At 39.8% G+C, this 27,397-nt stretch overlaps 1 protein-coding gene across 5 annotated transcripts in view; it reads left to right on the top strand.

Annotated features, from left to right (window-relative positions):
- Window positions 1-27,397, top strand: part of Rhp (GTP-Rho-binding protein rhophilin) — a 352,979-nt gene that overhangs the window by 253,065 nt on the left and 72,517 nt on the right. For all 5 annotated transcript variants that reach the window (XM_083112919.1, XM_083112922.1, XM_083112920.1 and 2 more), the window contains exon 2: window positions 21,721-21,836. In XM_083112919.1, the coding sequence (XP_082969045.1) occupies window positions 21,721-21,836 (116 nt within the window). The remainder of the gene's footprint in view (window positions 1-21,720; window positions 21,837-27,397) is intronic.

Here is a 27,397-nt window from a genome sequence, read left to right as displayed (position 1 = left end):
TTTCAAAGGAATTGTTTTTTTTGTGCGTTTCGACACAAAATTGACAAACATATAAAATAAAACCATCTTTATGTTGGCAATTTTCGCTACAAATGCATTTTTTTTCACGGAAAGCGCATTTTTACAAAGCATGTATCTATTTATTTTCATGTATACTTTCATAGAGAGTCGTGGTGGTTTAGTGTCTCCCCGATGTTCGGATCCCACTTTAAACTGTAGGTCCAATACCCGATTAGCCTTCCTGTGCATAAAGTGGACTTAAAACAATAATTCAATCAATCAAGACCGTGATGGTTTACATTGATAGTTTTTATTGCATGTTAATCCACCTACCTCATTGTGGTGAAACCGACTTCCGTCGCAGAGTTGTGAGCACAGCATGCTTCGACGACAGGGGCGACGAGTTCGAATCCTGACCTGTTGGCATGGGTGTTCTTTGTGAGTGTCCCTTGATCAATTTCATCATATCATCACTCATCCTCATCTTCACAATTAGCTAAAAGTTGCAGAAAAGCGAAGTAGAATAAACGAAGTCAGATCAAAAACTATGTGTGGTGATGTTTGTGTAATCTAGTACTATTTATACAAAATATTTCCATAGTCCAGTTGTATTGTACACCAGCAATACAATTTGTACTTGACCTAGTGCACAAATTCTGTTAACATTTGAAGTTGTACAATTTTCAAATATTAAATATTCTATTCATGTATGCTAAAGTGTTCACTTTTTATTGGATCTTCCTTTTCGCACATTTAGATGTCCGTGTGATACAAATTGATTGTTTTGTTGACGAAACGTGTTTTCGTTCATTTAATTCCAAGGACTGCGATTGCAGTGCAACGTCGATTGCTGGTATTCGTCGTTGTGAAGGTCACTACATAGTGTTGAATGCACCAATTTGGAGAGAGACCAGTGGGTGCAGAACATTGTATCATGGCCAGAGCAAATTGTCCACCTGCGGAGGCAAACCTCGCATGTTGTGATGTAATTGTATTGGCGGTCAGCGCTGCAGAACGATCTTGAAAGTCTTACGTAACGTGATGCGGTAATGCTGGAAGCAAATAGCCAAGTCCAGTCCAGTCCAGTATCATGGCGGTATGTGTGTGTGGAGAGTTCCGGCTTTTGTACAGAGGGATCCATCATTATTACCGTGCAAATTGTCCATCACCATGTTCGTGCACTTTTATTTGACCCAATAAGAGCTTCAAGAATTAAAAGAAAACTCAAACCAAGCTGTTGACAACTTCTGCACCAGCGCACATAAAAATCCATCGCTTAAAAACACGCAAGATGTAAGAGAAAAATTAATGAAAATAGTCGTGGACAATTTGCACTGTAATACTCTTGGTTCCCACTGTACCTTGTCTCTTCTACTTGTTACGTATTTCTTGAACAGTTGGTTCTGTCGCGATACTCGCTCATTTGCTTGCGTCCTTTTGACACGTCTCGACATGTTTGATTTGGTTTACTTTTCCGCCACTTTTGGCTAATCGCGAAGATGAGTGATGATATGATGAAATTGATGAAGGAACACTCACAAAGAACACGCATGCCCAGGCCGGGACTTGAACCCTGAGTCGCTGTGGTAACCACTCTGCCACTGAGGTCAGTGATTTAAAAATGCTGTTTCAACATCTAATGCCCCAGTAGTACGGCTTTCCCTCAAAACATGTTCAAGGGAAGAACGTTTGTCAAATACTGAGAAGGCAAAATCTTCAACTCAAGATTAGTTTCAGGAACTAAAGATGTTATAAGGCGACAGGTAGAGTCATGGCTGACTCATGATTGTCAGTTAAACCTCGAGGGTTTTGTTTTGTGCAAAGCCAGACTTATAGCACCTTCTTGTATACACGAGAAACTATTTCCTTTCTAACTATGGTCGTTCTTTACAGACATTCATGTATATGTATATATATATATATATTAGTCTATTAAGCAAATTTTTGAAACGTTGATTGGCCACAAGGGAAAGTTTAAGCATGCTGTTTCGTCGAATTTGCGTAAAATTCCAACCGGATAGAAACTGTGAGCCACATATTGCTAGCTAATTGGGCAGTAAAAGAAGAAAAGGAGGAAAATATACGAACGCTGCATCCCCTACACATTCTTGTTTCAAAAATTTCACAACAGTTAACTTCCAATCAACCAATGTGGGTAATTAAATCCCACAAGGCTGCTTAGGCATTTCCGAAATTTTCGGTTATGTAACGTGATGCAAATCCGGTAGAATTGTGCAAGCATCGTTGGGCGTTCGAGCGTCGTGTGGGGATTCTTGCTAGCGGACGTCTTGTGCGAGAGGCTCTTGTCTTTTTGGAGGGATAGCTGTTTTGTTTTTTCGAATCACGCATGCATGTTTCAGGCGCGCTGTCGCGGTCAAAATGGGCAGCTTCCGGATTTGGCAACAGTGTGTGATGCAAGCAGCTTGTCTTGTTCAGTTTTGTGCGGTACTACCCAGTGATGCCAAAAGCAGGGAAATTTCTCTCGGCACAGGGAAATTTGAGGGTGAAAAGGGAAAAGGGAAATTTAATGAAAAATAGCTAAAAAACAGGGAAATTTAAACTCACATTTTCGATTCATTCTTTTAAAAAGTTCGAAAATATTTTTTTCAGCGTGTACTTTTCCAAATGAATAGTTAGCAACAGTGACACTTTTCAGTAAACTTTCTTTCTCTCTGTTATAGATGACCTTGACAGGTCAGTCTTACATTTGTCGCGTTTCCTAGGAAGGCCTCAAGGCACGAGCCGCGCTGCACCTGGAAAGAATTTGGGAGGTGATTTTCAACTTCTTTCCTTGTTCCATCCATCATTTCAGAACGTGTATTATTGGCTGTGTGTGTGACTTTGTGTGTCCTGTGTCGTAGCAAGGAGAATGGAAGAGGTGACTGATAGGAAGTTACCTGCAACTCCCAAAAAGGTTAGAAACCGTCGTGGGGATTTATCTGCCGATGAAAAGATATCTGGGAAACATGTGAAAAAATTTCGTATTGAGTGGCTGCCCATTACTTCAAACTTTTATGATTTTCATAAACATTTAATAATAATAATAATAATAATAAAGTTTGTTCCTCAAGCAAAACAGGCGTAAAAAAAAATATTAACAGCAGGCTCCTAGCTAAGCTTTGACAATGGTTGTGTTTCAAAGTCCGACAACCATTGCGCCGCAGACGATTTTTTTTTTTGTTTTGGGGATTTTTTCAACATATTAGTGTTTTATTTTAAAATTCAAATGTTTATTTTAGGATAATTATATTATGAAACTATGATCAGTTTATAGTATTTTATTCAATGGGGGGTTTGAACCCACTAAACCCCCTTATATCCGGTCCTGATTAAAAGTTATAGTAATACAAAGATACAACTTCAGATGTGTTTTGAAAAACGAGGGAAATTTAGGTTGAAAAAGGGAAATTTTACACTGGTAAAAGGGAAATCCTGCACTCGGAGATTGGCAACACTGGTACTACCGCGCCAGTGGGTAACAAAAGTACTACTAAGTGGATCTTTTCTCTTATAAAGGTATTTTCCAAGGTTGTTGCACGCAGGAGTATCATACAAAAGCAACGAACGTTTTGATTTGTTCTTGTCGGAAGAAACATCTTCGGCTTGAACATCGTGTAGGGCAAATCCGATATCACTTTGAATCGATATTCACAGATACGGATGCTAGATGATTGAAACAATTAAAAGTTGTTCGAAAATGAATATTAGTGGATGAATATTCACTCCAATACAATATAAAAATCCGCATTTTGAATACAAATGTTAAGTCAGTCGTGCTTTACGAGATTCTTGCGAGACATGATGAGTAACCCAAGAGATTTTGTTGATAAATGCTTACGGCGGATAATAAATACGTTAGAAAAGTATCTCCCGATGTCGGTAAATAAAGCCCAACTGATATTCGGCTCCGCCATAAGAAACATACATTTGTACAGTCACGGACAGTTCTGGCTTGTAATGATACCATTAAAAGTAAATGAGGTTGTTACAAGCCGGAAGTGTCCGTGACTGTACGATGTGATCCGGACTTTTTTCGATTTCTGTTCTTGTGGATATAAGAAGAAATCACGTCACAGCCTGCGTTGACTGGTTTTAATTCCAAAGATTCTTCCTTGTACAGCACAATTCCTCTTTGCCAAGAAATGCTATCAAGGATACACTAGTGCCAAGATTTCTAAAACCTCTAAAAATCTAGCTACATTTTCCCCCGTGATTTAAACCAGCGACACCACTTCCAGGCCAGGGTTTCAAATGCGGTGGTGGATTTTTATCACCTCTATGGACATCCAAGTAGACAAACTTTTAGAGTTTCTGCTTTATTCCACACGCGCAGACCTGCTTCCACCCTGTTCCAAATCGCATGTTCGTGAACAAAATGACCGGCCACAGAAATTTGGTTGAGCACGCGTCATTCGTCAAGGTGGAAATGAGTCTTGCACCCACACATTGAAAGACAAAACCAGATCCACCGGCTTCAGTGGGATGATTGAGACGACGCGACCAGGTCAGTGGAGCAGCGCCAAAGTCCGAAAGTGTCGCAGCCAACAGGTTTGGTCCTCGACTTGGACAGCAGACGAATTCACATCTAGTGATCTGATTCTGTGGCAAGAACCTCTCTATTGGCACAGCGGTGTATAAAATAGACGTGTATCAGGCACGTATCTAGAAAGGCAGTGTCTGCTGCCACGTTCTTTTTCTGCTGGAACCTCAAAAAAGATGCGCGTGGCAGTAGACTCGGTCTTTGTTTTATCGTGATTTCATCATGCTACGTATGCAATTACGTCTGTAACACATACTGTAAAGTTGTAGCGATTACTTTCACAAAAATGTTTTAAGATTACGTCCCTCAGCATTCTTCTAATAATAAACCTACATGCTCTCCTAGTTAGGTTAAGTTCTATTAGCATTAAAATAATATCGTTAAATGCTTTCTAAAGAAAAAGGTTCTAAATTACCTGTACATTCATTCCCACTAACCATAAACTTGCATTTCTCTCGTCTTAATCTGTTCTTAAGATTTGTAACATCCTCTTAGCAGACGAATTACGTGGCAGCAGCAAATTTGATGCTTATTCTTGCTGCTGACACGTGCGTGGCAGCAGACTCGGCCATCTAGAAATATATTTCGAAGTGGGGGGGGGGGGGCGTCCGAACCAAGAAATAATAATATAAATGTTTAATACGTTAATGTAATTTTTATGAAATAATAGTAAATTAATGTAATATGTAAATTAATATTGTATTATTATTACATTAATAGGTAAACAGACTGTATAAGAATACATACAACATATTCATATCTAGCTTGTGTGTAGTTATGCAGTTAAAATCGCCAAAACGTGTATAGAAACAACTGTCCTGGCAAGGAAATTAATGTCAAAAAGAAAGTATTGGATATTTATCGAATAAGGCCGGCTTTAGCCGAAAGCATTTCCTTTAGCATTTTTGCTAGCATAAATGCTATGTTAAAGGTTCCAAAAATCTTATAGCAGATAGTTCTTTACACGCAAGCATTTCATGTAACTTTTCGGGTAGCTTTTGCGATTACAATGTATAATATATACAACACGAAAGGCACGTCGAGTTACACCACATATGGCGAGTGCGCGGTGTTTGCAATTGAAAAAACTAAAATATTATTCCATACGTGCACAGTAAACGTTGTAAAGTATATATTTAATCAGTGCCATTGCTTCTCTACCTAAAACCATTTAATACGAAGCGTAATTCTTCTCGGTTGAATAATTATCGTGTTCCAAAAATGTGAAGTGATACGTTGTTTACATCTCACGCGGCCGCCATTACAGCTTCACTCGTGACCTAGAGGTCGCTTCTGATTGGTTGCGCTACGAAAAATGCTACAGAAATAGCGTATTATATTCAATTCGGTCCAATTACGATTAATTATTTAAATGCTCCCCATACATTATAAACTGTGTAAAAACTTTACAAAATTTAAGGAGCAGGGGAAAGATAATTCATTTAACCTTGGTTAAAGCACATTGTCAAAATTTAGGAAATCCTCTTCCTCAGTGTTTGGAATCTTTGATTTGTGAACCTAACCTTACAGTTGGATATATATTGTTATCTTTTTTTAGAAAATTTGGCTTAACTATTTAGTAGAATTTTTTTTATTGATAGTGTCTTTTAATAATAATGTACTAAAAAATGTAAGTTTATGTACAGTACATATATAGATTTGGGAAAAACTGCTTAGCGGTAATCCCAAGTAAAATGTAAATAAAAATAAAATACGTCTCACCGGCCGCCATTACAACTGCCCTCGTGACCTAGAGGTCGCTTCTGATTGGTTATGCTACGGAAATAGGACTGGTTCTATCCTTGAGAAATGCCGTGGGATCTGGAATGTCATAAGATTTCTCACTTTACACAGTAGCTTTTTGGTCATGGAATAAATGTTAAGAAAATGCTTTTGTGTAGAGCGGATGTAACAAAAAAGGATGTTAGATCAAGTTGACAAAAAGTAAAGTTTCTGAATAGTGCATAAACTTTCTTTGCAACTGTTATTCAAAATCGTATGATCCCAATCTAATCCTTAGCTTCCAGTAAGCTTGGCGAAAATAAAGAACTCTCGATGTATGTAACAAATGCTAAAGAAGCATATTTTCATTGTTTAGTTTTAGTACTTCTAATGCTTTAAATACCAGTTTAGTATATTTCATATTGTTCATAATCTTGCATTGTACACACAACAAATCACGCAGTAGTTGTGAATTTAAACATTCTTGTCCAATGCATATCTACGGTGTTAATAAAAATTACCTTAATGTTCAAAGCGATATCTTATTTTGCATGAGATCTGGGATATCTTTCTATTTAAAATCCTGCTTGTCGAAGTTTCCAAAAATATCACGAACCAGGATTGATTAGTCGAATGTCTCGAACGACTTCATGTGTGGTATTGACTAATTTTACTCGCAGATCACTCTACCACAGATTTGAAAGTATAGGATGAACTGGGAAGCTCACAATCTGCTCAATGGCACGGAAATATTTAGCCAGGATGGCAGTTTGATCAAGAAAAAGTAACTTTCGCTCATTTTTCTTACATTAGAGAGAACCAGAAACCAAACAAATACGACTTTTGAGCAAACTGCAGACCTAACTTTCACCTTTGGGCAGAGGGAGCGGCCGTGTTTGAAGAAAGGCAGGACCGCAAGGGTACAGATGGAATGTAAATAGACGGGAAATGGGGTTAGTAGCTTCAAAGAAAGGTGTTGCCCCAGAGTTCTGGTAGATCTCTCAATTGCTTACGGTCGAGATGACTTCGTTCTTTCACATACACCCAACACTCATAATTTTACACCGGTCGAGTGGGTACCTTGTGGAAGTGAAGGTGTAAATTAACGTTTGTTTGATGGGTTGAGTGCATTGGTGGACTTACCGTAAGAGCCTAGCCTATCCTTATCTTCTGACGTCAGCATTTGTAGATGTTTGGCATTTTTTGGTATCAACCAGGAGTTTGCCCCCTCTTCCTCCCCTATTTTGGGAAGGGGACGCAAACTTTAGCCTTATTTTCAAAGAATGGTACTTTCTCAACCGAATGAAAGTAATTTCATGCTTCTGGGTGCATTACATTATCGAATATGTGAAACAAACTCCCCATTTTTATGATTTTTTTCATTGAAAGTTGGGGCTGCGGCCCACCTAACCCCTCTTATTGGCTTTGGCGTTTTGATTTCTGCACGGTTGCATGCCCTGATGTTTTAGCTGCAAAACAAAAGTTACCTGAAGTAGATTGGTCAAATAGTCTACCAGTTATAACATTTTTGTCAAATAAGTGTACGAATTTAAAATTCGCGCCAACTTCCATATGTAACTTTGGACTCGGGGAGGGGAGGGGGTGCATCCACATGACGTGCCAAAGCTTCGTTTAACCCACTATATGTGTTTCCGACCGAACAGAAAAGTATCAAGATAATGAAAAAAAAACAGGAATTTTGTAATCAGCTGCATGGTTGAAATATCGATGGTCGATATATCGACCAAAATACGAGTAAAGGTTATATAAATGCCTGCCTGCTCCTGTACTAGTTCATTTGATTGGTTATCACGCATCACGTGACCATACATCACACTGTACACCGCTGCAGAACGTAGTGCAAACGGTGCAGACACCAAATCAGTTAAGTAGACGACTCGGTGTTGCACTTAGTAACCAACTATATGCGAGAGTGCAAAGAGAGTCAAAATGTGCAACGAACTAGACGGGGCTCGTGACGTAACAAGAAACTCAAATAATTTAAAATCTGATGTCGCCCCATTAAATGTGATTTTCTTTTAATATGGAAAAGTTTTTGTGTTAGAAATGTCAACAAAGAATGTTGTCAATCTCGCTTTTGGTGCAAACATAATTGGGAAGCGGTCTCCGGTTTCGAAAGCCAGAAAACAGCGGCGAAGGGATTCGATGCGCTGACCACTCGTCATCAAACGAAAAGTCGCTTGGCCGGCCCTGGTATCCCAAAGGCTATCCCGCCACGGTTTTTTTAAACGTTTCATCGGCCTTGTCTGGTCTCCTATAGCTTGTAGGTGCATGTTTTTTTCGCCCTTTCACTCCATTGTAATCTGTTTGTGAGGTGTAAAAGAGGTTAAGTCTTGCAGTATCATCTGCTTGACTGCACAACAACCTGCGTGAAACATTAGACGCGCTTTCTTACTATCGTGTCCCCGAAAGATTGTGTTTCACGAGAGCACAGGGTGTTGTTTCAGTTAAAAAACTATCTTTCTACACACACACACACACACAAGTGTTCGAGTTTGTGGTTATATCTGCACTAACGAAAATATCTTGAAAATGAACGACGTCGCATTGGCACTGAAGCAAGCTATCCAAAGGATGTAATATTCTGTCCATATTCTGCATGAACGTTACGTTCTACGTTGCCTAGAGTCATCTGCTAACAAGTTTCAAAGTGAGCAGGAATCCTCGTTGTATCTATTTAATTGCCAGCCCATGTTCTTCAATATAGAAAAGTACATCGCATCATTTTAAAATAACCTTATCGACCATTTTATATCAATAGGATCAATTTAAAGCACGCTCGTGACATCTGGTGGAAAGATTGAAATACAACACATTGGTATTCGGTCCTAGGTTCGGGTTAAAGGTCACGTCATTGTAGGACATGTGTGAGGTATTTTTCCGTCTAGTATATGTGGTGCATAAATAGTGCCAGGAAAATTGTCCACAGCTTTTTTCATTTATTCATATCTTACATCCTAAAGCCAGTCTCACACGGTGGTTAAGTAGGTCCTCACTTCCCAACCCACCTCCGACTCGAAACTACCATAAGGTTTTTTACATCTTCAGTTCGCGAAGGTAGCAAAAGGGGTTTCACACGATCCTTAAAATCATCGCATCTTTAAAAATGGCGATTGCACAAACACGGTATACAACTTCGCAAGTTTAGATGCTAATTGCTACGGTTTTGAAATAATCCCGCAAATACGAACTAGTCAATTAATTACATAAACTTCACAACATTTAAAGTGCGAAAATTGTGGTGTTTACATTAAGTTACCATATTATATTTATATTTCATTGACACTTCTTTGCTCTTAAAATACTAATTGTGAAATTTGCTTTGAAGTCCATGAAGACCTAATTACAATTCATAAATTATATATATAATTACAACACTAGCAGATTAATTTACTGCGGTGCTACACACGCACAGCCTATTTGTTACATCAACAAACCAGTGGCTCTTCAGTGTTTACTTCAAAATAGTATTCGCGTCGGTTGTGAAAGTAAAATAACAGTATCACAGTAGGAAATTTAGACATACGAACTATTTATTTTAAACAATAATAATTAGTCGACTTTTCACTCGACTGTATTGGTCGAATCTTTTTCTTCTTTAAGTTGCCTTGAATAAACAGTCGAACATCTGTTGCCTTTCTTCTTCTTCTTCTACTTCCTACTTCAGCTGGCCAGTGTGCTCCTCAATTCTGATTGGTAGTTCTATGGTATTAACGATGAATTTAGAAACTGTTTCTAATTCTATCTGGAACTGAATAAGAAAAGCTCTCACATGATCGTTAAGTAACGAAGCTAAAAGTCGATGGCAAAGTGAGGACGTACCTAACTGCCGTGTGAGACTGGCTTAAGTCTTTTTAAGGATGCAGAAGTTGCTTATCTGCTTTATTGGTCTTTGGTTTCAGTTCTTACGTACTGCGATGGATAATTTTTATAGTAATGTTTATGTAACCTATTCTTATCTCTCTCCATGCTTAGTAATGTAGTCGTTCATGCGTTTACACAATATATTTCCAAAGTGATGTATTCAGCCTCTATTCGTTTGGATTGAAATCATATTTTCTACTTCCATTCTACAAGTAGCTTGGTTCTTACTGCATTTCACATTATTTTTAGTACTATAATTGTACAAGGGCAAAAGTAGATTCAGTCAAAATGCTGATGCGGTACACATTGCGGACTCTTGCTTCAGTAGTTCCACCTGTAGGCATGACTGGTAAATATTTTGCGGCCATAACTGCTCTTCAGGCAGGCATTGAGGACGCGGAGCTTTGCATCTTCGAAACGTGCGAAGACCTTACCTACATTCTTTTTCCTTCCTTCCTGGCCCGTTCTCACGTAACGGACGCTGCGCCATTAACATTCCCAATGAGTCCCGAAGTGGTAGAAGCCTTGTAGCGGCGTAAGGAAAGAAGAAATGCTACAAGGAAGAAACTATTACACCGCAAGATAAATATCCAACTACAGGTTGCCTCAGGTGGGTGTTGTTATGTGACGTAAGGAGAGAACCGTTAGAAACGAACCCGCCACCAGATGTCTCTGAAGGGCTAAAAAAATCTTAATCGTTTTCGCTGTAATAGCTGCTCTTGTCTGTTGTTTTCGCAGCGGGAAATGAATGAATACTAATTTTCCTACGAGACAGCACAGTGTATATTCTTAAGCCAAAACTGATTCCACGCTTTAGCTGTCAGGTTCGAGGCAGTGATGCAGAGACAGCAGTCAAGGGATAATAGACGTTCAGTGATTGTCTTATCGTGGACTTGAAGACATATTATTAATGATAGTAATGAGGAGGTGCTATATGTGGGTAACTTTTTGCTGAAAGAAATTTGCGACTGCGGTATGTGCGAGCATGGTACAGTTATAATGTAAGTAATTGCACCACGAACAAGCAACAAGGTTGCATTTCCAGATCTGACCGCAAGGTTTACTTTTTGCTTATCTATCGGAAAATTTCTAATAGTTTGTCAGCATTGCTTGACAGTAAGCTAAAAGCAAAAACATTATGGGGCAACTACAGTTTTCACTACCTTCAACTTGTGTTAGCGATTTTCCCCCTTGCAGAGCCACACGCTTCTAAGATCGCACAGAACCAGTGGCGGCGATTGGATTCCAAAACTGTGGGGCAAAGACAGTATATTTCCCTTTGTAAATGAGGTTTAGCATAGTGCGGGGACAAAATCGCCGCCACTGCACAGAAATATCTGACGAAGCAAGGTTGCCGAACAGGAAGACAACTCAACTAGTTAAGTGAGGAACGTATTGTGTAATACGCTTATCGATATTTTAGCTCGATACTCGAAAAGTGCATAGACTTTTTTATTCGAATGTACGTAAATAAAAACAGTAAAAAATAAATATATTTGTCTTGGATTGGATGCAAAAGGAAAATAAAGAAATATTACATATTATAAATTTACTAAATACAGTATTGAGATATCAGAATTTCGTATACAATTCAAGAAACATTAGTTTTATTCTTAATTGTAAAAATCTTATTTACCTAATGCTTCTGGTTATAATTGTAATCAGGTTGAATGACATGAGAGTTTGATCCCAATCCACGTTATATTTACTCAATAAGAACAGTAATAATAGTACTGACAATTTTTCACATTTTACTGTAAATTATTAACTATATTCTATGTAGACTAAATCTATCGTACAGTGGGATCCATGATTATTGCTGAGCAAATTGTCCATGACTATTTTCATTAATTTTTCTCTTACATCCTGTGTGTTTTTAAGCGATGGATTTTTATGCATGCTGGTGCAGAAGTTTTCAACAGCTTGTTTTGAGTTTTCTTTTAATTCCTGAAGCTCTTATTGGGTCAAATAAAGTACACGAACATGGTGATGGACAATTTGCACGGTAATACTCATGGATCCCACTGTACAAGATTATATTATAAAGTGAAGTTACTGTAGAAGTTCGTCATATGCAAGTACACTCACTCAATTAGTATTCCGGCAATTATTTTCTTTATACAGCATATTTGCAGAAGATACAATTCAATCTACAGGTGTATCAATATACGCTGTATAAAACACACCTTATTACTAACTTCGTTGGCCCTGTACAGTGGGATTCATCAGTATTATCGTGCAAATTGTCCATGACTATATTCATTATTTTTTCTCGTACAGTGGGATCCATGAGTATTACCCTGCAAATTGTCCATGACTATTTTTATTATTTTTTTTTCTTACATCCTATGTGTTTTTAACAGATGCATTTTTATGTATGCTGGTGCAGAAGTTGTCAACAGCTTGTTTTGAGTTTTCTTTTAATTCCTGAAGCTCTTATTGGGTCAAATAAAGTGCACGAACATGGTGATGGACAATTTGCACGGTAATACTCATGGATCCCACTGTACATCCTATGTGTTTTTAAGCGATGGATGTATGCTGGTGTAGAAGTTATCAACAGCTTGTTTTTAGTTTTCTTTTAATTCTTGAAGATTATATTGTGTCAAATAAAGTGAACGAACATGGTGATGGACAATTTGCACTGTAATCATGGATCCCACTGTACATCCTATGTGTTTTTAAGTGATGGATTTTTTTGTATGCTGGTGCAGAAGTTGTCAACAGCTTGTTTTGAGTTTTCCTTTAATTCTTGAAACTCTTGTTGAGTCATAAAAGTGCACAAACATGGTGATGGACAATTTGCACGGTAATACTCATGGATCCCACTGTAAAAGGGACAAATAGCACCACATAACGTTGAATTTTAAGAGTTTGATTCGTCATTGAACTGACAATTTCTCTATCCTGTTGAGTGACGAAAATGTTGCATCCAAAGTTTTTTCATCTTTAAATAACATCATTCGTCTTCATCGTTTAGATTAACGTAGAGAGGTAAAAATAAATCTGCGTTAATATGAGTGAAATGTTGCTAATTACTAAGTTTATGACTGAATAAACACTTTCCACACTTGCTCTTCCAATTTGACGGAAGTTGCCGCGTGGTGACAATCCGATTGGGCCAATGCACTTGACGAGGGCGTATGTTGGGTTGCGGCCGGGGGCTTTGAGAGGAAGGTCCCCCCTCCACCCAAGTTGTTAAGGAAGATCTTCGTGGGCGTAATGGATACCTGTAAAAGGTTTTCTCTCAAACTGGGACCCACGAAGCGGCAGCCAAGAGGCGTGCAGGACTAGTGGAAGGAACGGATCGCTAAGTGAAGCGATTGTGATTGGTTCAATGTCCTTCCGCGGTGGCATGTGGGAAGGTTCGGCCTAATGGAAGTCGCTCTCCTTCAGGTGGGCACACCCGATATGGGATTTCGGAAGTGTCCCTACAACTTGACACCTCTTCGCTGAGGCGCATTTTCTCGCGAGGTTCGCGCGGTCTTCAACTCATTTCGATCACGCCTCCAAATCAGAAGCATGTTATCTCCGTATCGTAAATGCAATTCTTCATTGTTTTACATTCATACTCGCCGACCTCGTAGCGGAGTGGTTAACATAGCGACGCCAAAGGTCTTGGGTTTGAATGCATAAATGAAATTAATCAAAATTAATTAATCTTAAAGAAACTACTCTCATGAGCATGAATGCAGAGTTCCTTCTGTAATTGAGGGCTAGTGCTGAGACCGCAGACATAATGTAAAGCCCGAATCACACGGACCTGAAATTACAGTACTAATATGTAAGTTGGACTTGGGCTAGTTGTGTGGACTTGCTCATTTGCTAGTTTTCGCGTCACACGGTACTTGTTGCCGTACTTGTCGGCATTCTTTTGTTCCCACAAGGCATTGCGCAGAGCAGACAAACTAAAAAAATGGACGAGAGATTTGAAGAATGCTGTAGGGAAATAGCCACTGCTGTTATGAAAATAATTAAAATTTATATGGACCAGAAATTGGCTCAAAATAAAGTATTGTCCTCAACAAGCTTTTTAATGAACTCTGTATGCATATTAATAATAATTCGTAATAATATTTTGTTAAACTAAATATGTCAAACATTCAATACACTGGTAATAGTAAGGATATTTATTATCGGCTATCACATTTGTCATGTACAAATCTCATCGCCTTGGATAAATTCCTAAATATTAATGAATCCGAATGCACATTATCTCTTCTTTTCTTTCATCGAGCAGCGAACAAAAACAAACATCACTCGGAAAGCCACAGACAAACTCTCTTTCCAAACTCGCAGAATATCTTGATATGACCAAACTTCGCTCTGATTGGCTGTTCTACAAAATCCAGCAGAGGGCAGCCAGTTGCAATTAGAACATTGCCTAGTCAAAACCAGTCAAGCAGCCGGGCAGGTAGCCAGTCCAGCGCCAACTAGCATTCCAACTGGAAATCCAGTTCCGTGTAACAGGGCCTTAATATCGTAAACGTAGATTTTAGCTTGTTTATCGTCTTAGCATTTGTGGGATATATTATTTCGAGACTTGACATGTGACAATCATACTGTCGTCCCTGGACCATCCCTGCTCAAATTACTCCACTACGTTTTACTACTGCTTCGTGATATACCAGCAGGGTGCGAAATTCTGCGGGGACGGGGGGGGGGTTCCCCCATCAACAACCTTGACTTAAAAAATCAAAACAAAAAATTCCCGGGCGTAAGAGTTTTTGTTACAACAAACAAAAGATAAGCAATTACTTTCCATTTAAAATATACTGTACTAAGAATAATATCGAAAACATACACAAATTAGTGTAGTTCTGAGTGTTGAATGCTTTTTCTCTCTCAAGAGATCATTAACTCATCTACATCAATACGCACGATAAAAGTAAATAAAGAATGCAAGACAATAATAAATATGAAATCTAATTGATTTATATTAACATAAAGCAAAAAGTAAATAAAACCACTTCAACTACAGGGTGTCCCACGAACGGCGCAACTGGGAATTAAGAGTGGCGTTATTTTGTAACCGAAACCTGTACATACATAAGTCGTACACCAAATGTTAGCCCTGTCGAAGTAGATATTTTTAAACATAGAAACAACAAACGGGGTGCAGTGTTGTTCATGCAGTGTTGCCAAATGTAAGTGAAAGTGTACATTTATTTTTCCACAAAGCATGGAAAATTGCATGTCAGACATTCGTACGGAAATTTGGACGTCAATTTCCACCTTGGGTACGTGGACTATTTCGCCATCTATAGTTCAGAGAAGAAAACCGATCGTTTTCGCGTATAGCCAATCCTGAAATGCCTCGTAAAGGCGTACCGGTCCAAATGGGTGTTTTAAAAATATTATGAGGTACAGTGGCAACACTGTTGATGTGTGAAGGCAACAAAAGGTGTGTTTAGTGATGGTCTATGACATGGAAATACTGGAAACAGGAAAAAAAGAAAATGAAAATTATGGTGAAAAAAGTGTTACTTACCTACTTATGTATGTACAGGTTTCGGTTACAAAGTAACGCCACTGTTAATTCCCAGTTGCGACGTTCGTGGGACACCCTGTATTTCATAATTTATTAATATCGTTAACCAGTTAGTAAAGGTTGCTACATTATAATATCTGATATACATAAAAATAACAAATTTATTTCTCTGTGTGTAATTAACAATAATACTATTTTAATTACTAATTTAGTAATTTATTTTTACTTTTAATACCATTATAAATATGTATATCGTATAATTTGTGCGGGAGGGGGTTTGTAGATTATGAAATTTCGCACCCTGTATACCAGGATTAAACAAGAAAACAAAGGGATAGTTTTGTCGTCTCCATTAACGCATATCCTAACACGTTATGCTACTTGCCAAACCGTTGTGTACTGCGGGTTGTCAATTTGTAAGGTCGAACGATTGATGCAAACTCCACCTTTATGTCTCTGACTGTACATTTCCGAAACCTTTGTCCTTGAGGGGAATAAACGCGGCGCTTATTTAGGTGTTGGCAACCGTGTCAGCGGTCTACATTCCTACGCATCGACGCGAGCAATGCGTGTGCCATATGGAACATGCACGGGCAGGGCTTTGGGCATGCGTTCTCTCTGTCGATGGTCGCTCGGGGCACTGAGGAGTGACCGATCGGCGGTCGAGATAGGAACCGCGAAATGGCGTCGCATTTTCCTCTGGTGGATCTTCGTTGCAGGAAAATGGAAGGAATCGCGTCATCTTTACGAGCTGCTCGTCGTCAAGGAAAGATGGCGCTCGCTCCAACGATCGCGGAATGAGTGCACGGTTCATAAACCTCACCGAGCTGTTCCAGGGAGAGGTAAAGCCTCCGCCCCTAAGGGAAGAAAGTCGAAACAAACGAACTCTCAATTATCGAGGGAAAGGGTGATCCGAAAGCAAATGCTCCAGTGAACTTTGAGGAGGCCAGTAAATACATATGTTCTAGATTGAAATTTCCAGAACATGTCAAATGTTTCCCTTTCCAACCTTAAACTTCCATATTAGAGAATTACAATGGAATTTATGTGCGACGAAATAGACTTTAAAAATATTTTTTTTAAAAAGTATCCGTTTGGTAGTATCAAGCAGCCTGTGTTCTGGCTTCCGATACCGGAGCCCGCTTGAGATCGAACCCAGGACTGTTTGCACCAAAGACGGGAGAGCTGAGAATTAAGCTACGACTACGAGAGATCTCATCTCAAAACATCAAATTCATAGTTGATTACGTCTTAATCTAGGTATTTTGATGAACGTACACTGCACGGACCTCCTCTTCGAGGTAATAAAAGTTTCACAACACTCAAGTGGCGATTAGTATGATAAAATTCAAGAAAATAGCAAATTGAAAGATAAGAACATTTGAGATATTCTCCCCTTTCCAGTAAATTCTGGCCCCACAATTTCACATTCTGGTAAATTTCCCAGTTGGGAATATCGCTGAGGTAGTACAGAGCCGATAAAGGCAACTTCCGGTCCAATTGAAGTGACTGAAGGGGCTAAATCAGAATCCACTTCAGGAGATTCCTGGAATATTACGTCAAAACGAACTTACTCTCCGCATCCCAAATATAATGCGCCTGCTGTGAGGTCTACTCTCCCGTTGAACCGTGGCGGTCCATTGGTAGGGCGTCCGACTGCCGCACGGGAGACTAGAGTTCGATTCCATGGGTGGGTGATATGAGGTCGGAACAACATCAAGCGGCTCTAATAAATGGATAGCTGGGGTAAAGGCTGAGCGTGATACTCGCCACGGCACGTCCAAAAATTGACAGGTTGTGAATGTGTGAGGCCTTATTTCCACCCCTCTATGTGCCTCCAACGTTTTTTTTTACCATGGGAGGAAACAGCCAGATTTCATTCGCCAAAATACAGACTCCCGTTGGCATAGTGGTAACGTCGTCGCCTTGTAATCAAGAGGTCCCGGGTTCGATACCCGCGGAGGTTGCACGGTGGTAGGTCCAGTCCCGATGAACCTGCCTGTTCATAAAGTGGACTTAAAGCAAACTTTCAATTTGATGAAATGTCTCTTGTGACAAAATTTTTCTCTTACTCTCACTTACGGCGACGAGGATGATTTGATGAAATTGATGGAGAAACACGCTCGGAAAGTAACACCATACCTCAACCTCGGCTGGAGAAATCGCGAGTCGACCACTCCGAAGTTCTCTACCAGGGAACTCTAGCTGAATATTTCATGCTGTGTACCTTCCCAGTCCAGAAGTGTTGAGGCGAATTGATTTTGTTTTTGCAGCATTGCAACTTAAGTAATTGATTGCGATGAAACTTTTTCAGCAGCGGAAGTAAACATGAGAATATTTCGATTGATTGGTTTAGGTTATTTTAAGTCACTTTTCTGCCTAATCGTGAAGACGAAGATGGGGTGATGATATGATGAAACTGATGAAGGGACACTCACAAGCAACACACATGTCCAGACCGGGATTCGTACCCGGAGACCCTGCCCTGGTGTCGTAGCGCGCTGTGCTAACCATTCCGCAACGTTGGTCTGATGATTCATCTATTGCCAATAGCCAGCTGAACCACTTGTCTAGTATACATCCCGCCAATCCATCGCGTACTGTGGGTGGCCTAACCGTAAGGTGTCAGTGCCTGTTTCAACCCCCCCCCCCTTTTAAACTCCAAACCACTTCTGCTTGAGTCAGGCACGTATCTAGAAATATGTTTCGGAAGGGGGGGGGTCCGAAGCAAGTGTCTCAGGAATAATAATAATAATTATAATAATAATGTTCAAATTAGAATAATTATATTAAATAAAGTTAATACTAATTACAATACATCAATTATTATATTATTATTACACGAATAGGTAAAAAGGCTGTATAACAATAGAGATATAACAGCGTATATTCATTACGTAGCTTACCTGTAGTTAAGATCGGAATAATTTACATAAAAACAAGTGCCCTGGCAATGAATTAATGTCAAATAGATGAATAATTTAATATTTATGGAATAACAAAAATTATGTTACATGTAGTTGGAGAAAAGTAAGTTTCTGATTAATATTTTATGCATATTGAGTAGTAGTGTACATAAATCTTCTTTGTAATTTCATTCAAAGCCGTATGATCCCAATATAATCCTTGCCTTGTAAAAAGTTCAGAGGAAATTAATAACCATTGATTATGCAACAAATGCTAATATTTTCATTACTTAATTTTAGTACTTCGTAAGTCTTGGGGGGGGGGGAAGAGTCCGCATCCCTGGACCCCCCTAAATACGTCATTCCTGTCCTTCAAAACCGTATGATCCCAATATAATCCTTGTCTTCCAATACGTTCAGAGGACATTATACAACAAAGGTTAAAATAATATATTTTTCATTATTTAATTTTAGTACGTGATAAATCTTTCGGGGGGTCCAGACTATCTGGACCCCCATAAATACGTCCATAGCGTGAGTGTACTTCGTTGTCAGCCTCACGCCCAACCACATGAGGGTACGACGCCAACCAGATCTGAGTGCAACCTAGTAAGTTGTGCAGAAAGGCAACGAAAAATAGGTGAAAATTAGAAAAACGGCGATGAACGAACAAACGTTGCTTTTCAACTGGGAATCCACCTGTAGAGATATTTCGTAGGATTAAACAATTCGGATCAGACGCGCGTGGTCGTGGACGAATCGCCATGCGAGAGAGTGACTCCGCATTTTCTCACTGCTTCGTACCCTTTCGAGTGGTACGTGCGACTTTCTCCCGCGCATCGTTTACAAGGACTTCGTTGTGGACTCGAGGGTGCTTATTAATTCTCAGAAGCACCTAAAACTGTAAAGCACGCTTCTTTCCTTCTACGTGAGTTGCGCGAGTGTTATCACGGTGAGGGCTGTCTTGCGTCGCGAATGAGGAAGCGTAGTGCATAAGCTGACCTCCGTTGTGGATAGGTTAGCCCGGCGCGCTACGTCATCAAGGGTACCAAGTTCGAATTCCGGCCTGGGCATTGGTGTTATTTGCGCACTTTCATCCGTTTCATCATGACATTGCTCATCCTCATCCTCGCGATTGTCTAAAACTGGCAGAAAAGCGAAGGAAAATAAGCCAAATCAATCAATCGAGTTTTCAAACGTGAGGTTGGTTTGCTCAAGGTCTTTTTGCCATTCGAATTTTTTTCAACCCCCTCCCCCCTTTCTCCCATAATTGTCCTGCTCACTCTTATCTTTGTTTCTCGCTCGCTTACAGGAGGAGGCTGCGGGACTGGTTTTTCTCACTACGTATTTCCATCTCTCTTTCTTCCCAGTTCGTTATTTCCTGTGGAACTTGTTGATATCACGTTCTTATGTTGCAATTCTCCATTTGTTCCTGTCGCTGATGTATTCATTTCTCTGCACAAATTTCACATTTGAAACGATTTTGTAGAAATTTCAGCGAAAATTGCAGGCTCGACAAGGACTCGAAACCCGGGTTTCTGGCATACCGAGCCAGCAGTGGCGTAAACTTGAGTCCAATATCACGGCTATATCACTATGTCACGTGGTCCTAGGCTATGCATAGAAATAAATTTACCAACCCACAAGAGATCAGGTTGCCAACCCACAAGAGATCAGGTTGCCAACCCACAAGACATCAGGTTGCCAACCCACAGGAGATCAGGTTGCCAACCCACAGGAGATCAGGTTGCCAACCCACAGGAGATCAGGTTGCCAACCCACAGGAGATCAGGTTGCCAACTCATAGGAAATCAGGTTGCCAACTCCAGAATCAGCATCATCTCACAGATACGAATAATAATATTTACAATTTCTGATCGATTTTTCTCCTGAATTTTATTCTCTAGACTATACGCTCCTGCGAGCCAGCCTGGTTTCGCCCGATTTTTCGCTGACGCTGTTTTACCTGTGTGGAATCGTCTCTGCAATTGCTACCGCAATGGGATCTGTTGCCTTTGAAACACTGTATAGACGTCGATGTTGCCTGGTTCCTCCCAGTGTAGAGATGTAAATTCACATCTCCTGCCAAATCTTATTGGAACGATTTGCTTCATATCGTTCTCGGGTGAGTTTCTCTCCCCCCAAAGGCTTTGTAAGACAGACAACCCTGAATTTACTCCGTCTGGGGGGGGGGGGGGAGTTTGTCGTCCCTATGCTGGGGTGATTGAAGATCTGGCGTTGAAATTGTCATTTATGGGAAGTCGCGTACCCCATCCTGGTTCTGTCGATGTGATGTTTCTCTTCTATACTTTTCCGTCCCGGAATACTGTCTACATCTTATCTTGCTATGTGCATGTCTAATCTTCTATTGTTACTCTGCTATCCATTTGATCTTCAACATTGAACATTCTGGCAATGAATTAGATAGCTCGCCCACTGCAATACAGTTGGAGATAGGGCTTCTTCTCGTCTTGGATGTTATAGACGACAGACACGAAATTCATGCTACACCCCCAGGCAAAAGATATAGTAGGCTAATTGTCCACCATAATTTTCATTCGTTCTGTTTTCCACAATGTGATGATCATGAATTTAAATAAAAACGTCAATGAGGACAATATCTGCTTTGCATCAACAGAATTCCATTCCTTAAAACAAGACAGGAATGGGGAATAAAAAGTAATGAAAATTAGGACGGACAATTTACCTAGTATTATCTTTGCCGTTGGCTGTACAGTGGGATCCATGAGTATTACCCTGCAAATTGTCCATGACTTTTTTCATTATTTTTTTCTTACACCCTGTGTGTTTTTAAGCGATGGATTTTTATGTATGCTGGTGCAGAAGTTGTTAACAGCTTGTTTTGAGATTTCTTTTCATTGTTGAAGCTCTTATTGGGTCAAATAAAGTGCACGAACATGGTGATGGACAATTTGCACGGTAATACTCATGGATCCCACTGTACATGTTTTGAGGTAGGTCAGGATTAAAGATGGCTAAATGTTCTAGGAAGCGAGGCCAGATTCGAACGAGAGGTTTATATTCTGTGACTTATTGTCGGGTTTATATTCTGTGGCTCTTTTAAAATAAACTTGACATGATTTGTGAAGCAATGATTGTACGTGTGCTATAATTGTAACAATTGGTTATTGAATGTTGGTCTCTTTCTATTCCAGGGTTCTGATCCGCGAATAGCGACATGCCGCGGGAAACTCCAGAACAAACGGTCGAAGCTCAACCAGGAGATCAACAAAGAGCTGCGGCTGCGAGCGGGGGCCGAGAACTTGTTCAAGTGAGTACTTTTGTGACTTTTGAGTCGTGGCTGTTTTCAGGTGATGCTCAAATGTCATCCTCTTCACAGTACGACCCGGAAATAGTTTCATGCGCTGTCAATGGCGTCGCTAAATTCAGAGCGTATTGGTTAGAATAGGCATGACGCAATGGACAACCAATGGAACTCTTGGCGATGCATAGTACCATAGCGAAGCAAAAATTACAAATGTCGCTGAATTAGATGTTAGAAACGACATACACGAAAGTCATGCTACATGTTCTAAGGTATACACAAACACCTTTGGTTAAACTTTTTCGTAAAGCTTTACTAAATTTGGTAATTGACTACATTTTTTGGTTACTCTAAGCACGATTACTAGAAAAAGTTATTTCTGGTGAAAAATCACATGTTTGTCTCACATTTAAACGAATATTTGGGTACGAGAAACATCTTTTGGGTTATTCCGAACAAATCTTTTTTTCTGTGCATTGCATATCTTCCGTTTAAAGTGTATACTTTGAACACTGAAGAAATTTACGCCCTTGTGTCATTTCTCCAGTGTTCATTAAGTAATGAAGATATATTTATAGAATAAACATTCAAGATACGATTTCGTCAGAAATTCGCCAATTTCGCCATGCTCCTCATCTTACTTCTTACTCAGAGCTCTCGTGTAAAATAAATTCTTCTCCTATATGAAGACATTAGAATGTAGAAATGCTCATGAATGTCGTCGTAGAGCAAGCTGTCCTTTTTCCCACAACTGACGCATGCGCAGCATGCACCGCATGCGTTCACGAGACGCTTCTGTTCTTACTACCTACTATGGTAAGAAAGTCGGGAACTATGGGGATATTTCCTGAAGGAATCTGTGGCTCAAATCGACACCACCCTTTGCCTCGGGGTCACCGTGAAGCATTCTCCACACACACGACTGTAAACAATTGCCATTGTGATGACGGTCGGTGATCCCAGTATATCGTGGCTGATGTTAGAAAGTTTAGGTTTTTCTTCTTCGATATACTTGTCGGAGTTGATATTCTTGCGTTACGCACGCGCGCCGTCTACACGCACGATGATGGATCTGTAAATTCAATTGTTAATTAGCACGACATGTGCTTTTTCATTGTATATAGTTTAAAGTGATACATGCGTTCGTGTAGCTCGCCTGTGTTTCATGCAGTAAGTATCAAAACAATAGGTGCCAAAATATAAATAAGACAGTAAATATCTTGTTCTTGTGCATACATGTGCAGTGGGATCCATGAGTATTACCGTGAAAATTGTCCATCACCATGTTCGTGCACTTTATTTGACCCAATCAGAGCTTCCAAGAATTAAAAGAAAAACTCAAAACAACCTGTTGACAACTTCTGCACCAGCACAAATAAAAATCCATAGCTTAAAAACACACAGGATGGAAGATTTTTTTTAAAAAAAATAGTCATGGACAATTTGCACGGTAATACTCTTGGATCCCACTGTACATAACGGTAACACAGGTATTAGAGCAATACCGTACTATTACATTTACAGTATTGTTACATTTGCTGTTCACAATACTACCATTTCCATGAGCATTTACATTTACAATGTCAACAATAACAGCACATTACACTACAATAAACTAATAGAGTGGTACTTTTACACACATTATGTACTTGAACCCAAAGCGCAAAAGCTTTAAGGTGCGCCTTAGTTTCGAAGAAATACGGTGCATTATTCTGAAGATAATTTGAGATAATATCTCGTTCCGACAATTTATCAAAATGACTGATTTGCCTTTTGAACAAAGATCCACAAAAAACCCTCCCCCACACAAACACATTTTATTCTCGTTTACAGTTCTCTTTACAAGAAGCGCATTTAAGAGCTTTGAAAGTTCAGTAATATATTCCTTCCCGTCTGTGTAAGCTTTCTCAAGATTCAGTCCCATGCTCTTGAGGGCTGCAGGGGGGGCGTGCTTCGCTCGGTTCCTGCGTGAACGATGCGCCTCCATGTTCGTTCGTGACATTAATGGCTGCTAAGTCTACAATTAATTAGGGGAGGGACTAATTACTCCTTTGTAAAGCGCAGAGGCGGCGGCTATCAATCACTTCTCTGTTTTCCCCTTGAGCTTCGTCTGTATTTAGAACTCTTAAACGTAGTCTGTTCGGTGCCCTTGTATGTTTGTTCGTTGTTTGGCATCCCCCCCCCCCCCCCATCGACTTGAAAGTGTTGCTTCGAAATCTCTGACCGTTGACTCGCAATCTGCGTTAAAATTGACGTCAAAACCAAACACTATCAAAAAGAATTGAATGGTGTACTTTTTTTTTGTTTCAATTGTAACTTTCTTCCTTTCTTGGAAGTTCAACACCACTACACGTTTATTTCTATCCCCCAGTGCCCCCTATTGTTCTCTAATAACAGATGTCAGTGCAACGAAATTGAATTTAGGCTCTCAGGCCACAGCTGACTATTGACAAAGTTTCTTAACATTTCCGTTGTAAATAATAATAAAGTAGAAATAAATTTTTAGCTATAATTTCTCACGCGAGATCATATTTATTTTGAACAGTAGCGAACGCACGTTCAAATATTTACTTCATTTTGCAAAGCGCTCTTTGAAACTTGTATTGACTTAAATGTAACCATTATAAATGTAGATAGGCGTAAGGTTCAATGAAAATGAATTGCCATTTGGTAGGACAGAATAATGTGTATGAACCTTGTGCCTATATTAACTTTTATAAGTAATCAGAATGAGCAATACTACCTACAACTCTCTCGCTCTGCGCAAACTTCCCATAAACAAAACACTGCGACACGCGACAGCAGCGACCTCAAGTTCACAAGACCAGATTAATTTCGTCGATAATTTTCGAACGCGCCCCACGTCTACCACACTGCAATATGCCGAACACAATTGCCCTGTTTTCACGTTCGTTTAGAAAACAGGATAGCTTGAGTCTTGGTGTTCATAAACTGTTTTTTTTTCTTTTAAAACCCGGTAAAGATGGAGCCAGGCGCTTTGCTAGAGATTCCTGCAGTCATTAAGAACTCATTAGATGCGTGGTGGGCAAAAACAAGCATTGCAAGGTCGCGCAGAGTACAGCAACAAAAAGGTCCAAGGACACCTGCCCTGGGCAACCCAAGAAATAGTGAAGTAAAAAAATACCAAAAAAAGGAAAGAACAGCATACTGCTTATACCTTACCGTCTCTTGTTTGGATTGTACTTAACAAGGGAGGGTACCTAAGTGTCTCCCTCCGATTTCCATGAAACTTGGCAGGTGTATAGAGGGGCCCAAAGGAAGAAATACGTGTTTTTTGTTTCAGCTAAAAAAACTGTTTTAGGGGGTAAACTCCCCTCAAATGTCAAAATGAGGAAAATTTAAATGGGCATTTGACCCCTGTGTCCCCCTTCGATTTCCATGAAACTTGGCAGGTGTATAGAGGGGCCCAAAGGAAGAAATACGTGTTTTTTTGTTTCGGCTAAAAAACTGTTTTAGGGGGCAAAATCCGCTTCAAATGTCAAGATGAGGACAAATTGACGTGGGAATCTGACCCCTATGTCCCCCTCCGATTTCCATGAAATTTGGCAGGTGTGTAGAGGGGCCCTATGCCCCCTGTTTCTTCCTATGCCATATTTACATGGTTTCGGGGTCAGATCCCCACTTCAATTTCTCCTCACCTTGACATTTGAGGGGGGGGGGGCGGGTTTGCTCCCTAAAACAGTCTTTTAGCTGAAACACCAAAAACACGTATTTCTTCCTTTGGGCCCCTCCATACACCTGCCAAGTTTCATGGAAATCTAAGTGGGACACAGGGGTCAGATCCCCGCGTCAATTTGTCTTCATCTTGACATTTGAGGGGGGCTTTGCCCGCCAAAACAGTTTTTTTTAGCTGAAACACAAAAACACGTATTTCTTCCTTTGGGCCACTCTATACACCTGCCAAGTTTCATGGAAATCGGAGGGGGACACAGGGGTCAATTCCCACTTCAATTTGTCCTCATCTTGACATTTGACGGGGGTTGCCCCCTTAAAACCGTTTTCTAGCCGAAACAAAAAAAACACGTGTTTCTTCCTTTGGGCCCCTCCATACACCTGCCAAGTTTCATGGAAATCTGAGTGGGACACAGGGGTCAGATCCCCGCGTCAATTTGTCTTCATCTTGACATTTGAGGGGGGCTTTGCCCGCCAAAACAGTTTTTTTTTAGCTGAAACACAAAAACACGTATTTCTTCCTTTGGGCCCCTCTATACACCTGCCAAGTTTCATGGAAATCGGAGGGGGACACCTAGATAACCTACCTCCCTTTAGGCAAATTTTCGTCTTGCGAATTGTAATGAGTGCATTCAACATACATAATAGCACACTTTTTGCATATTGTAGAGTGGGATGCATGAATATTACCAGGCAAATTTTCCAGTTGAATTTATTCACAAAAACTGAAACAAAGGAACGAATCAATTGTCAAACCCTGAATGAACATCAGCAGAATCCCATTAAGTAAAAAAAGTACGAAGTAAACCTTGATGGACTGCCAGAATTTTTATGCATCTCACTGTACACTAGGGTAATTTCCATATTTACCCCTCACTTTCAACTGTTAATTTGCCTTCCAGCGCTACGTGTTCTTTCTTTAATGCTCTGTTGTATTTTTAGGAATACACTTTTGAAGTGTACTTTTGTTCCACAATATGCACTTGTTTTTTTTTTTTTTTTTTTTTTTTTTTTTTTTTTTTTTTTTTTTTTCATACAGCGCGATTGTCTGAACCTCATAATGTTGTACAATGGGATGCACACGAATTGCACGGCAAACTGTCCATGTATATTTTCATTAATTTTTTCGCAGAGGTTGCCAGCGGCATGTTTAGTGTTTTGTTTCGTTGTGTAAAGCAAAGAGAATAAACAGTATGATGGACAATTTGCTTGGTAATACATTTGCACCCAACTGTACATAGCCTTGTATGCAGTGGAAAATTGTTGAAAACTGCAGGTGGATATATTCAAGAAACGCGATTGGGCGACATTACGTGTAAGCCCTTAATTGTTGTGAATCGCACCTAAAATGTAATCTACCCTGCAATCGCCGGAACCTGTCAATCGACATAAACTTAATATGTCAACATGCTTCTTTTGCCATTCCAAGTGCGGTCATTTCTTTCTTTCGCTACCAATTCTATCGAATCAAATAAAATCACCAAGCGAGCATTATAATTACGCTCTTCACTACTTAAAGGTAGTACTTACTGCTGTAGCATGTTAATAATACGATTGTACTTCCTGTGTTGCTTGAATTTTGTGTGCACGGTACGTGTTGGTCTTGCAAGACCTAAATTTTGGCTCTAAGTAGGATTGTACAACTGGGAGATTTTGAAACAAAAAGTGACTTTCTAGATCTTTCCCCTTGTACTCAGACAAATTGGTTTCTTGCAATTAAATTACCACTGCCGGTTTTTCTGAAAGCAATCTTCAAAAACAACATTCGTGATCCCAACAGACAGAGACCCGTTATTTCCTTCGAGAGTCCAATTACGACGTTTTTGTTTACAAAAATCGTGTGAGGAGCCTGAAATTCTAGTAGATGTTATCGC

This window comes from Lepisma saccharinum, chromosome 27 (assembly GCF_977018435.1).
Source record: "Lepisma saccharinum chromosome 27, izLepSacc3.1, whole genome shotgun sequence".
Taxonomy (NCBI): domain Eukaryota; kingdom Metazoa; phylum Arthropoda; class Insecta; order Zygentoma; family Lepismatidae; genus Lepisma; species Lepisma saccharinum.
The sequence above is the reverse complement of the archived record's forward strand: the minus strand, read 5'-3'. Positions and strand labels throughout refer to the sequence as shown.